The 15,221-nt window shown below is 41.7% G+C and overlaps 1 protein-coding gene across 1 annotated transcript in view; it reads left to right on the forward strand.

Moving 5' to 3' along the window:
- The window catches only part of rprd2b (regulation of nuclear pre-mRNA domain containing 2b), a 45,616-nt gene that overhangs the window by 12,125 nt on the left and 18,270 nt on the right, over nt 1-15,221 (forward strand). The window contains exons 2-3 of the mRNA XM_061674204.1: nt 4,847-4,976; nt 5,108-5,289. Of these exons, the coding sequence (XP_061530188.1) occupies nt 4,847-4,976; nt 5,108-5,289 (312 nt within the window). The remainder of the gene's footprint in view (nt 1-4,846; nt 4,977-5,107; nt 5,290-15,221) is intronic.

The raw sequence follows: 15,221 nt of genomic DNA on the forward strand, positions 1-15,221 counted from the left end.
GAGATGCGACACAGGGCAAAGGTAGAGGTGGCAAAGGCCAAACAAGAGTCATATAATGACAGGTCAGACACTAAAGAAGGAGAAAAGGATCAATACAGATTGGCCAGACAGAGGGATAGAGATGGGAAGCATGATGCAGCAGATTAGGGTGATTAACGCTAGGGATGGAAATGTGTTGACTTGTGCCAGTAGTGTGCTGGACAGATGGAAAGAATACTTTGAGTTGATAAATGAGAGAGAAGGAAGAGTAGAAGAGGCAAGTGTGGTGGACCAGGAAGTGGCAATGATTAGTTAGGGAGAAGTTAGAAACACATTAAAGAGGATGGAAAATGGAAAGGCAGTTGGTTCTGATGACATTCCTGTAGAGGTATGGAAGCATCGAGTAGATGTTGTGGAGTTTTTAATCAGCTTGTTCAACAGAAGTCTAGTGGGTGAGAAGATGCCTGAGGAATGGAGGAAAAGTGTGCTGGTGCCCATTTTCAACAACAATGGTGATATGCAGTGCTGTGGGAACTAGAGAGCAATAAAGTTGATGAGCCACACAATGAAGTTATGGGAAAGAGTAGTGGAGGCTAGACTCAGGACAGAAGTGAGTATTTGCGAGCAACAGTATGGTTTCATGCCTAGAAAGATTACCACAGATGCATTATTTGCATTGAGGATGTTGATGGAAAAGAGAAGGAGCTGCATTGCGTCTTTGTAGATCTAGAGAAAGCCTATGACAGAGTACCCAGAGAGGAACTGTGGTACTGCATGCGGAAGTCTGGAGTGGCAGAGAAGTACAGTGGGTACGGAAAGTATTCAGACCCCCCTTAAACCTTTCACTCTTTGTTATAGTGAAGCCATTTGCTAGAATCATTTAAGTATTTTTTTTCCACAGTAATGTACACACAGCAACCCATATTGGCTGAAAAATTGTTGAAATTTTTTGTTTTATGTTGCTATCATTACCAACTATGCTACCAGTCTCCTATCGCAAATGTACACTTCCTCTTTCCCAAAATGGCCAAAACAAAGATAGAAAACAGTTAACTTCCAAGACAGGTGGGAGGCATATTATCTGTTCACTAAAGAAAAAAACAGACCTGTTTGTCGTGTGCGGAGCAACGTGGCTGTAACAAAGAATATAACAATTGAATTCACGTTTTTTTGAATGCCCTTTATCAGCTCCGAGGCAGGGACTGTTAATAGTTTGAGGTTTGGATTTTTATTGAAGGACATTCTTATTTGTTTTTGGTTGTTTTGTTGTTGGCCTTTGAAAAAAGATTTATAGTGGGCACGGAAAATATTCAGACCCCCTTAAATTTTTCACTCTTTTTTTATATTGCAGCCATTTGCTAAAATCATTTAAGTTATTTTTTTTCTTCAGTAATGTACACACAGCACCCCATATTGACAGAAAAAAAAAACAGGATTGTTGAGATTTTTGCAGATTTATTAAAAAAGAAAAACTGAAATATCACACAGCCATAAGTATTCAGACCCTTTCTCAGTATTTAGTAGAACCACCCTTTTGAGCTAATACAACCATGAGTCTTTTTGAGAATGATGCAACAAGTTTTTTCACACCTGGATTTGGGGATTATTTGCCATTCCTCCTTGCAGATGCTCTCCAGTTCTGTCAGGTTGGATGGTGAACGCTGGTGGACAGCCATTTTCAGGTCTCTCCTGAGATGCTCAATTGGGTTTAAGTCAGGTCTCTGGCTGGGCCATTCAAAAACAGTCACGGAGTTGTTCTGAAGCCACTCCTTCAGTATTTTAGCTGTGTGCTTAGGGTCATTGTCTTTTTTGAAGGTGAACCTTCCGCCTAGTCTGAGGTTCTGAGCACTCTGGAGACGGTTTTCGTCCAGGATATCCCTGTACATGGCCACATTCATCTTTGGTTGCAATTGAAGAAGTCTCACTGTCCCTGCAGCGGAAAAACACCCCCACAGCATGATACTCCCACCACATGCTTCACTGTTGGGACTGTATTAGACAGGTGATGAGCAGTGTCTGGTTTTCTCCACACGTGCCACTTAGAATTAAGGTCAACAATTTCTATCTTGGTCTCATCAGACCAGAGAATCTTATTTTTCACCATCTTGGAGTCCTTCAGGGTTTTTTTTTTTTTTTTTTTTTTTTATATAAAAGCAAACTCATGCAGGCTTTCACATGTCTTGCACTGAAGAAAGCCTTGCGTCGGGCCACTCTGCCATAAAGTCCCGACTGGTGGAGGGCTGCAGTGATGGTTGACCCTCTAGAACTTTCTCCCATCTCCCAACTGCATCTCTGGAGCTCAGCCACTGTGATCTTTTGGTGGTTCTTTACCTCTCTCACCAAGGCTCTTCCCCCCCCAATTGCTCAGTTTGGCCGAACGGCCAGCTCCAGGAAGGGTTCTGATCGTCCCAAACGTCTTGCATTTCAGGAATATGGAGGCCACTGTGCTCTTAAGCTTAAATGCAGCAGAATGTTTTTGTAACGTTGGCCAGGTCTGTGCCTTGCCACAATTCTGTCTCTGAGCTCTTCAAGCAGTTCCTTTGACCTCATGATTCTCATTTGCTCTGACATGCACTGTGAGCTGTAAGGTCTTATATAGACAAGGGTGTGGCTTTCCTAATCAAGTCCAATCAGTATAATCAAACACAGCTGGACTCCAATGAAGGTGTAGAACCTTCTCAAGGATGATCAGAAGAAATGGACAGCATCCGAGTTAAATATGAGTGTCACAGCAAAGGGTCTGAATACTTACGGCTGTGTCATATTTCAGTTTTTCTTTTTTAATAAATCAGGAAAAATGTCAAGAATTATGTTTTTTTTCTGTCAATATGGGATGATGTGTATATTGAGGAAAAATAACTTAAATCATTTTAACAAATGGTTACAATATAACAAAGAGTGAAAAATTTAAGGGGGTCTGAAAACTTTCCGTACCCACTGTATATTAGAATAATACAGGACATGTACGAGGGCAGCAGAACAGTGGTGAGGTGTGCTGTAGGTGTGACAGAGGAATTTAAGGTGGAGGTGGGACTGCATCAGGAATCAGCCCTGAGCCCCATCCTGTTTGGTGTGGTGATGGATAGGCTCACAGATAAGGTTAGACTGGAATCCCCGCGGACCATGATCTTTGCAGATGACATTGTTATCTGCAGTGAAAGCAGGGAGCATGTGGAAGAACAGTTAGAAAGATGGAGGCATGCACTGGAAAGGAAAGGTATGAAGATTAGCCGAAGTAAGACATAATCTATGTGCATACATGAGAGGGGTGGAGGGGAGAGAGTGAGGCTACAGGGAGGAGATAGCAAGGGGGGAGGACTTTAAATACTTGGGGGGGTCAACAGTCCAGAGCAATGGTGAGTGTGGTAAGGAAGTGAAGAAACGGGTCCAAGCAGTTTGAAACGGGTGGAGGAAGATGTCAGGTGTGTTATGTGACAGAAGAGTCTCTGTTAGGATGAAGGGAAAAGTTTATAAGACAGTGGATAGGCCAGCCATGATGTATGTATTAGAGACAGTGGCACCGAAGAGAAAACATTAAGCAGAGCTGGAGGTGGCGGAAATGAAGATGTTGAGGTTTGCTCTTGGAGTGACCAGGTTGGATAACATTAGAAATGGCTCATCAGAGGGACAGCCAAGGTTAGATGTTTTGGAGACAGAGAGAGCAGACTTTGATGATTCGGACACGCCCAGAAAAGAGAGAGTGACTATATTGGTAGAAGGGTGCTGAGGATGGAACTGCCAGGCAAGAGAGCTCGAGGAAGACCAAAGAGAATGTTGATGGAGGTTGTGAGGGAAGACATGAGGGCAGTTGGTGTTAGAGAGGAGGATGCAGGAGATAGGGGTCGCCATAGCGTGTCTTCCTTTTCCATGTAAGCCTAACGGGACAAGCCAAAAGGAAAAGTAGATATATTCATACTGTTTCTTCTCTTGTTGTAGCTAAATAGTAGGACTGAACGATTTTGGCCAAAATAATAATCACGATTATTTTGATCAATATTGTAATCACAATTATTAAGCACGACTATTCCTCATGTTGGAGAAAAATATTTATTTTTATTGCACTACTTTTCAACAAACAATATGTAACAGTGTTGATTGTGATTAATTCTATAAATAAGAATAAATGATCCATCCATCCATTTTCTGAGCCGCTTATCCTCACAAGGGTTGCGGGCGTGCCGGAGCCTATTCCAGCTATCTTCGGGCCGGAGGCGGGGTACACCTTGAGCTGGTTGCCAACCAATCGCAGGTCACACATAAACAAACAACCATTCACACTCACATTCACACCTAAGGGCAATTTAGAGTCTTCAATTAACCTACCATGAATGTGGGAGGAAACCGGCGTGCCCGGAGAAAACCCACGCACGCACGGGGAGAACATGCAAACTCCACACAGGCGGGGACGGGGATTGAACCCCGCACCTCAGAACTGTGAGGCTGACGCTCTAACCAGTCGCCCACCGTGTGCCGCCAGAATAAATGATAGATAATAATAAAAAAATAAATGTACCCAAAATAATTATACCCAGGGCTAACTGAATAAATATGGTATTACAAAGTGCAGACATGAATTGCAACTTAATGGAAGCAAATACAGTTAATGCATAGGCTATAATCACTGACTTTTCATTTGAAAATCCCCTTCAGTATAGTAAACTGTCAAGGACGGTACATGTCCGTTGTTCTGCTTGACCATTGGTCAGTCATGGACGCCACTTTGTGCTTTATTGTTGATCATTGTGCCACCATATTAATGTGGCCTATAACATTTTTACAAGACTAGTATTTCTACCATTTGGGTATTCATGGATTGTTCTTTTATATTTGTCTCTATATTTCAGTGTGTTTGTGTTTCCTCTTTCAGCTGACAACAATCATCGCTTGAATCTCTTCTACCTTGCCAATGACGTCATACAGAACTGCAAAAGAAAGAATGCTATTGTGTTCCGGTCCGCCTTTGCTGAGGTTCTGCCGAATGCTGCCCTTCTTATCAAGTGAGTGACCATCTTTTTGTCCATATGTTCTTCTACAGGTAAATCTCTCCCCAAATGGATGAAATGTCCTCTGGTATTGAAACTAATTATTTGTGTGTGTGTGGGTGTGCGTGTGCGTGTTGTGTTGTCAGAGATGCGAAGGTCCGTAGGTCGGTGGAAAGGATCTTGTCAATCTGGGAGGAACGCAGCGTGTATCCTGAGGAGCTCCTCACTCAGTTGAAAGCCAATCTGAACAAGAAGGAAAAGGAAAGAGAGAAGCAGAAGGAAAAAGAAAAAGTGAAAGAAAAAGGAAAAGAGACTCAACCTGTGGCTGGTAAGTGTGTGAAGATTTTATTGGGCCCCTGCAATTCTTAAACCTGCAGGTTTTTTTTTCCTTGCAAGAATACTTTGTATGTGCCACCACAAATCAGAACCTGGTATTCTGCGTAACATTGCATTTGTGGAATAAGAATTTAACAGAAGGTCATGTGATGGGGTAGGTGTGACGTTAATTTCCTCGCAATGGGTGTGTACATTACATGATCAAACCCGAAAACATACGCAGGGAATCTGCAAACCTGTTAGCAGACTTCCTAAAATGCCCATGCCCTGAAAAGTAGCCTGTTTTGCAACTTGACTGGTGCAGCTTGCATTTTAGGGTGTGTCATAATGATATAATAGGTTCGTGGCTGGCTTAGACCAAACTAAACTAAAATGAAGTTGAAAATGAGAACACTTTTATAGGAAACACGCACATTACCGTAGTATTTTTTTTTACAAACATTGCCACTCACAATAATTTTTTTTCACCTAGTGTACTTGACTCAAAATGTAGCCACTGCCAGATACAATAGTAGTACATTGGCCATATGTCTCACAGTGCTTAACTATTGGCCAATCACTGATCAAAACTGTTCCTTAACTAGCCTAACGGACGCAAACTCTGGACAACTCTCCTCCATATATGGACAGTGAGAAAGTTAGAGTACGCATGTCATTAACAGTATTTGTTCAAGTAATTTAATTGCAATAGAGTAATTTAATTACAGTAAATTGGCACCCATTATTTCTGTTATGTTGTAATGTTGATTTGATCTAAACTTAGTCAGTGGCCAATCCTTGAATGCCCCCTAGAGGTCATTGATGTTTTAACTTTTGTCTAAAATGCTAGAGAATACTTTTGAAGATGCTCGGTATACAGCACACAAGTATATCCAATAAATGAACAAGTCATGTAACTAGACACATTGCTCCATCTTATGATCGGATTGGTGATCTGTTATGTTTTTTTTATACTTGGTGATCGGCCCCAAAAATCCTGATCGTGTGAAGCCAAATTTTTATTGAGATCGCTATTTTGGCTGCCATGATTAAATTAACCTCTGTGAAGTGGGAGTACAAGAAAAAAATCTGCCCTCTAGTATAGCGATAGACCGTTATGTTTTTTTCAGGTCCGATACCAATTATTAGTAGTCAAGGAGGCCGATAACGGATAATTGGAGCTGATATTGGTTTTGCGCTAAAAAGGAAAATATTGGTGTCAAAATTTAAAAAAAAATACAAACTCCAACACTTCGTTTAAATGCCTATATGCACATTTATTAAACAGCTTTTCAAATTCGTAGCATGTTATTTTTTTTCTTTTTTTAGTCTTAGAAAATTTGCATCTTTGTTTTAAAATTCGAACAAAAAGTGCAGGGAGCTCCAAGGCTCAGCAGCATGTCTTACAAAGTTAAATGAAAACTTTAACAAATAGCTCCCTAAAGTTTTCTTTTGTAAATAAAATTTTCCAAAATTTCAGTAGAATTTAAATGTTGTTCAACATAATAATAATAACAATAATAATAATACTTTTGTTGAAAGTTCAAAAAAGAGAGTGCAGGGAGTTCACAGGGTCAGCACCATCTCTTATAAAGTTAACTGCAAATTTAAATAAATAGTTCCCTAAAGTTTTATAAAGTCCATAAAACAGAGTTAGTTGTCACGTCCACCACTGGAGTGGGTCCCCTTTCCACCTGTCGATGACTGGCTCCTTGAGGTACAGATGTAGCTCATCCTCAGCGTGGCGACTGGCCAGCAGTAACATGTGCCAGCAGAGTGTCAAGTCAAGTTTATTTGTTAGCCTTTAATCACAAAGCAGTCTCAAAGGGCTTCACAGCACCATTGTTGGCAATGATTGACAACATCCCCTAATCTAAAACCCCCAATGGGGCAAGGAAAAACTCCAAACCCCATTTGGGCGGTGGGTGGGTGTGGGGGGGGGGGTTTTGGGGGATTCTTTAGAAGGGACCACAGATGGGGGGTATCCCCCCTTCCAGGAAGACCAGGCTGCAATGTATGTCGAACGAGTGTCGAGATTTATCATAGTCTAGTGCTGCACAATGTTCGTTATGATGGCAAGATGTTGTATAATATTCATTAAGATGGCATAAGAAGAGAAAAAGGCACCACAGGGTAGATTCCTTCAGTGGTTCTCCCTCACGACCTGAGGAGAATCCTCCATGGCAATGACTCTGGTCCACCTCAGATCTTGTCAGTTGGTCGGTGCAGAACCCAAACAGCCAACAGCCTCATATTCCGTCAATGTCTCCTAGCCCTCTCTCCGAGCAGGCGAGGGGGTAGGAGATAAGAAAAGTGGCAGTAAAACAGACCAATATGTACTTTAAATAAATGCCAAAGAGTAGAAATAAGTCTTAAGTCGCAATTTAAAAAAATTCTGACATAGCAGCTCTAATATCCGTGGGTATGGCATTCCAGAGTACTGGAGCCCAAAAAGAAAATGCTCGAGACCCTGTGGACTACTTCTCCTACCAAATGACCAGCGGTTTGACAACCTAGGTTTCGGGACGGAACATATGGTACAACAAAGTCGGTGAGATTTTATGAATAAGTAATAGGACCTTAAAATCGCATCTCTAGTGGACCAGCAGCCAATGCAAGTTGGTCAAAATGGAGGTAATATGATCGAACTTTCTCGCCCTCTTCCAAAGTGTTGCTGCAGTGTTTCGTACTATCTGCAGGTTTTTAATACTAGGCATGGGAAGGCCAGAGAGCATCACCTTACAATACTCGAGGTGAGACATAACAAATGCGTGGCCTATGATCTTTGCTTCACTAGCAGATAGGATTGGTCATCTCTTAGTGATATTGCGAAGATGAAAAAAACGCTGTTTTGGTAATATCCATCCGTTTTCAACACCGCTTATCCTGGTTAGGGTCGCGGGACGCTGGAGCCTATCCCAGCTGACTTCGGGCGAAAGGCGGACTACGCCCTGAACTGGTCGCCAGTCAGCCGCAGTGCACATATAGACACGGACAACCATTCGCACTCACATTCACACCGTCACTGAGTGGGAACTGAACCCACGCTGCCTGCACCAAAGTCAGGCGAGTGTATCACTACACCATCAGTGACTTTTGTTTTGGTAATATTCTTAAGGTAATATTCTTAATGTTCTTTTGAAAGGAGAGAGTTCAGTCAAATGTAACGCTGAGATTTTTTGCTCACTCACTTTGGATAATGGTGCTTTTGTCAAAACTCAGACTGGTGTCCTTAAACAAGTGGCTATGTTTAGCAGGGCCAAAAACCAACAGCTCACTTTTCTCAGAGATAAGGAACAAAAAGTTACAGGACATCCATTGTTTAATCTCAGCAAGACACAACTCCAGATTAGAGCAAACGCGTGGGTTAGTCAATTTTAATGGCATGTAAAGATGAGTATTGTCGGCATAACAGTGAAAGCTAATCTTAGAATTGCATATGATATCGCCAAGCGGCAGCATATAACAAACAACAAAAAGAACAAAAGAGGACCGAGTACCGGTCTCTGCGGGACTCTGCAAGTGACATTATAATACTCAGAGGTCACATTACCATGAATTACACGGTGCTTCCTATCCAAGAGATAAGATCTGAACCATGAAAGTCCTGGGCCTGTAATACCGATACGCGTTTTGTGGCGATCAAGTAGTGTATTGTGATCAATGGTATTAAAGGCAGCGCTGAGGTCGAGTAATAATATTATGGATTAGGTGTTGCAATCCATAGCTAATAAAAGATCATTCGTCACTTTTGCAAGGGCTGTTTCAGAAGAGTGGTCTGCCCTAAATCCGGAATGAAGAACTTCAAACAGATTGCTTAGAGGCCATGTAATCATTAAAGGTCAGAGGACAGAGATGTTATGAGGTCAGTTAAAATTCATATTTGCATTGTGTATATGTTATGTAATACATGCACGTCACTTCCAGCAAGTTGTCAACTATAGCTTAGCTAGAAATTAGGTTTTTGTCACGCATATTGAGCACTCCTCGAACATACCCAAAGCTCAAGACACCAGGGTGTGTTTACTCTATCCACCGCAAGGGCTACCGGAAGAGACGTTGCAATTGACAAACACAGCGCGCTACTCTCTGTACGCAATGGCGAGCGACGTGTTGGAATACGAGGAGGAGAATTTCGACCTACAGGAGCACTTGGCATCGTCAAACCGTACGTTTGAGCCGATCAGGAGGTTGGAACCTGACAGTGACGACGAAGAGCAGCCAAGTAGCAGCTGTACAACAGAAAAAGAGAGTGGCCATTGGGTCGATGTGACGGTATGTCAAAAGCATGTCTTTTTATCCAGTCATGGCTAGAAATGATGGTACCCCAGGGGTGCCAATATTTTTTAGCACGACTATACGTATTATATATTCATATATGTTTCAGTGACACGGCACAAGCTTTTACATAGTATGCAGTATTCCTATCTTCCTAACCTTCCTAAATCTTCACCTCGTCTGCGCCGCTTCGCCACTGCACCATGGTGGCTGCGAGATTTAGTTCTCTTGCTGGCGGTTGAAGTCCTGATGGCCGTAGAAAAAATAGTTGGCACCGCAGCTGGTTTCAGCCTCTGCCTAACTACACCAGTGTATCCGATGCTTTCTGCTAAGTCTTTCTCAAAACACGCTGGTTCGAAGTGACCAGCACAGAGTTTGGAATGCTTGCTATGTACCCATATAGATGACTACGTTTCTTCCAGACTTTGATAGACTTTCCCTATCCACCGGTCACTAGGCTTTACACGATCAGGATTTTTGTGGCCGATCAGCGAGTTTAAAAAAAACAATAACCGATCACCGATCTGATCACAGGATTGAGCAATGTGTCTATTTAAATAACCTGTTCATTTACTGTATATACTTGTACTTAATTGCTAAAAAAAATTACATTTACAATAAATAATGTATCTTTAGTCATCTATTTATTCCAGTGAAGGCATCGTGACAGACGGAACAAATGAATGGTCTTCTATTAGATGGCAGGAAGTACATACAGTAATTAATGCATCCACTTTTTGAGAAATTTTTGTTTGTTGGTGTGCCATGAGATTTTTCAATTGTAAAATATGTTCCTTTGCTCCATAAAGGTTGGAAATCACTGCTCTAGTCAGGTCATGTATTTAATCAGTCATGTCAAACCAACATTACAACATGACAGAAATAATGGGTGCTAACTTACTGTAATTAAATTACTTTATTGTAATTAAATTACTTAACCCACACCGAAACTTTAGAGCATGATTCGACAGAACGGCAGCATGTTTACGCACAACCGTTAGTGCTAGCATTAGCTTTCTAGGCTACATAACGTTTTGTTGCCTGCTTGCGAGCCGTATCGTATCAAAAGTACGGGAACACCTCAAGCAAGCCTTAAATGAACGTCCTCTCCTGAGCACCGGCGACCGCCAGCACACGTTTTTTCCCCATTTTGTTCTTATAATCCAGTCGGCGTGATCCACTCTTGTTGTCGGCGCCACGATAACGAGTGTATCCGGTCGCATTTAAGTTGACAAGATAAAACCCAATGATCGTAAAAACGGGATGCGGTGGTGTCGGAATACAAGATTTTTTTGCAGTAGTCTGCAAGAGCAAACTTGTCTTTTCTTTTTCGTTTAGTTTTTTTTTTTTAAATAATTTTATTGGCCGTCAGATATTTACAGTACTACATCAAAAGACACATGACAAGGCTAAAAATAAACTAGCTTTTGGATTCAAATATACTGTGCACGATGGCGACGTGGAGTAAATGTCTTTTGTGGATGAAGTCATTGATCGTATCGACGAATTATGATATTAAAGCCGATAAGCATTAATTGCTAAATATCGGCCAATACCGGTCAGGCCGATCAGATCAATGTAAAGTCTACTGGTCACGTCTTACTTTTTCACTTGGAAAGCCAGAGAAACTCTTGCCAGATTCCTTAACCATTTGTACACCCAAATGCCAAACAATAAACCATCGTGAAATCGCTAAATCATACGACAAAAAACATACAATACAATAGCACACAATGTAGAATGAACAGGGTGTTTGGCTAGTGTTACGTCACAGCGCCGGATAGAGCCGAAGACTGCAAGGCGCGAGATGCATTCTGAATCATATTTATCAATTTAACTGCAGTATATCTGCTATATAATCGCTTCGAAATTGCAGCTGTGGTTTGTAAACGGGTTACCAAGAAATTTTTTAACATCTTTGTCCTCTGACATTTAACCTGTTGTCCTATTTTTTTCAAGAATCTTTGGAATAAATGGGAGATTTGACACCGGCCTATAATTGCAAAGACTCTCAGGGTTGAGGTTGGATCTTTTGAGTAAGGCTCGAATAACGTCTGTCTTGAAAGCTGCAGGTACAGTGCTGGAGAGTGACAAAATTTATAATATCTGAGATTGAGGGTCCTAAGATTTTAAAAACAGCTCTTTTAACGAGTTTCCCAGGGAGAGGTTTGAGCAAACATGTAGTCTTGTTTTGCCTCACTAACGAGTTTTGTGAGTCTGTCAAGGGATACTTGCTCAAAATGATAGAGGATAGCCGCAAGGGTATCCGCAATGATGCTCAAATTCGTCTCAGTGATCGAAGAATTCAACTGGACTTGAGGCACGTTGTCCTTGATCTAATTTCTAATGAACTCCAATTTTTTGTCAAAAATTGCATGAAATGATCATCTGAAAAGGAGCTGTAGGAAGTAGGTTGCATTTGGATTAGCATTGCTACTGTATCAAATAAGTATTTAAGGTTATTTTTATTAAGACAAATTATTTTGGAAAAAATTGTTTTGGTGAAATGATAGCTTGTTTGTCTTTCAGTAAACTATGGTTCTACATACCATCTACACAGCTGCCTTCTTGATCGATTTTGCAGCATAATTAAACGTATCATCTGGTCATCTAGGTCCATTTGTTCTAGCAGACACTGTTCCACGGTCGCCATTGTTGTTGCTTTGTTCCTTGTTACTGAAAGGAAAGTAAAAACGGCTACCGGAAATGGCCAAAAAATGCTGAGGAAACTCCACCCTGTGGTGTCCTAGCCAATACCAGCTGTAGCGACACTCCCGACTTGGAGGTGAACTGCAGTACATTTTCAAAACTGCACATGTGGTTTGTGCTCGAGTATAAAGGCAAACTACGCACGGGACTGCCGCAGTGACGTCAGCGTATAAAGTATAAAGAAGCCTTTCCACAGAGCCGCATTAAAATCATATGTGAGATTATCAATATGACCCACATAAGAAGAAAATTAGGCAATTGCTGAGGGTAATAGCTCAGCAATTTCAGTAATAGTTGAACTAATATTACGGCTGCTATATCTTTGGTTGTGGTCAGAAATAGGGTTGGGAAGATAAACCGATGCTACCGGATATCTGTTTGTTAAGGCGAGGGATAAGACTATCGGTAGCAGACTCCGTTATCGATACAAAATCCGTCAGTAATCCTTCGATACATCGGTTGTAGGGCTGTGGACTGGATATCGCAAGGTTGCTTGAGGCTTTACAGTTTTTATCTCTTAAAAAAAGCACAAGAGCTATCACGCTGTGCGCCGTGGACATAACGTTGTTTACAACCAAACAGCAGTGGTGGATACTAGCGACACTACTTGTTTAACTACATTTCTCCGTAGCGTCATTATTTCAACATCAAATAGCTTGTGAAGCTACTTTTGTGGTCACAGCGATAGCAAAGTAGTGTTCCCTCAGGAGTTGTAAATGCGATGTCACGTTACGTACCTTATCTCAAGTCCGCCGTAGACAACAGGGCCGGCGGCGAAATGTGCGCCACGGATTGTAAACATGCAGACGATATGACAAAGATAGGTACGTCTCTGCAATTTCCTTGAGCTGGAACTCAGCAAACTAATGGTTCTTGAGTCCTTGCGGTCCACTTATACGTTCGAATTGGTACGGTGCGACCCAACAAAGAAACTACAGAGAGGACACACAGCCAGGTGTATCCCGAAGCTGACACAACAATCGGCAGTTGTACTAAGCTAGTCATCACGACTTAAAACTTCAAAAAGTCAGTGTGCAGTGGTGGTCCTAGCATGAAGGGCACTGTGGGCGAGACCTCCCATGGCTCTTCAAATATTGTTTGTGCAGTTTGTGAAAAGAAAATCTTCAAATTAATTGTTGTGTCTATTTACATAATTAAGTTGATGTTTTTTTAAAAAGTGTAATATATATATTTATAGTGCCATAAAGCAACAATGATCAGGGTTAAGTGGCCTTTTAAAAATAGGGTTTGACAAATGTCATTTTCTAGACTTGGGTTAAGTCAAGTCAAGGTTTTTTATGATTGGCAAATGCAGTTAACCATCATCGAATCGAGAATTGTATCGCTCCCATTACTGAATCGAATTGAATCGTTCCGCCGGTAAAGATATTGTTTTTGAATAGAATCGCTAGTTGTTTATCTAGATATGTATCAAATCGGCCTCATGCCAGAGATTCCCAACCCTAGTCAGAACAATGGCAGTGGGCCAAGACTTAAAATTTTATGAGGTAATGGTCTGACATACAGTACTAGTAGTAGTAAGGGCCAGGTGGGCGGTAAATAACTGCAAGATAGAACGGCACTGGGTGTTGTGGGTCGCATAATGATAGCCTTGAATGTTTGAAAGTCCATTTTGGGGTTGTACTAGTGTGGAAACGGATTCAGAGATGAGGGCAACACCGCCTCCCTTCTTAATAGAACGCGCACCAGGTGAACTCACAAATCTTGGAGGAGACACCTATTTAAGTGGTAAGAATTAATTTGGTTTTAACCAAGTCTCGCAAAGACCATTAAAATTATGGTCTCTGATAAGATCATTGACTAGCAAAGCTTTTGAGGAAGGTGATCTAATATTCATAAGACCGATTTTCATTAAAAGTGGACTGATGGGTGCGATTTGCCCCCACAGTATTCATCGTCGCAATATTAATAAGAATGCATCGCCTATAACCCGTATTATATTTCAAGTAGCTGTGGGCGTGGCGAGAGAGTAATACTGCAATAATCTGGTAGTTATTTCTCGACTTGTCATCGGTAAAATAAACTCATGAAGAGTGCTCAAAGTCATCACACAGTACTACCTGAGTAGAAAACATGAGTCTGCAATGCATTATGGGTAGTGTATCAGAATGTGTAGTATGTTGTTCTGTGTGCGTTGTTAGAGTCCAGCATACCTCTAGTTAGCTTTAACCTTACCGACTCCACACCCGTTCTAACAGACTCTCTAATCACCCGTGTCCCGGCTTGCTTTCGTGTAAACTGTCATGGAAAGCTCAAACAGTAATCCATGTTTCTAGAAAAAGCGATGCCGCCTTCCGCTCTCATCAAGCCGTGAGTCCTTCATAACGAAGGCCAATTATCTTGCATTCCCTGTTTGTTACAGAAGCTAGCCAGCCACTGAATAAGTGAGAATAATCTGCTAAACCTCTCATCATTGCCCTCTCCCAGGCAAGGGGAGTCAATTACTCGATGCCAAAACATCTTTTTGGCGAGATTACAAGTCCTGGCTATATTCCTCTTTGTAGTCTGTGATAGCCTCATCCTTGTATGATTGGAGCCAACATTTAGCTCTATATCTGAGTAGCTGGTGTCTAGGCCTAATGCAGGTTGGCTCTTTAAGGCTAACTTATATGTCTGGTGCTCTGGCCCCAGCAATACACATTACAATGGCTGGGTTTTTAAGATTGATATTACCAGTGATGGGAGTCACCTATGACGAATGTGCTGGAGCAAGTAGACTAAGCAGGAATTGGACTAGCTAAAGGAATTAATCTGTTATGCGTCTGAACAGGCTCTCTGCGGTTATCTTGCCGCTTGGGGCGAATGCTAACAGGGCCAGTAGGGCGGCTACAACCTACACTATTAGGTGTGCCCGCCACGTCTACAGTTACCAAACTATTCTGCTCTAGTTTGCGGACATGTCCCTCTAGCAGGGAAAGCCTCTAAAGGAGAAGGGTG

Source organism: Phycodurus eques, chromosome 4, assembly GCF_024500275.1.
Source record: "Phycodurus eques isolate BA_2022a chromosome 4, UOR_Pequ_1.1, whole genome shotgun sequence".
Classification (NCBI taxonomy): domain Eukaryota; kingdom Metazoa; phylum Chordata; class Actinopteri; order Syngnathiformes; family Syngnathidae; genus Phycodurus; species Phycodurus eques.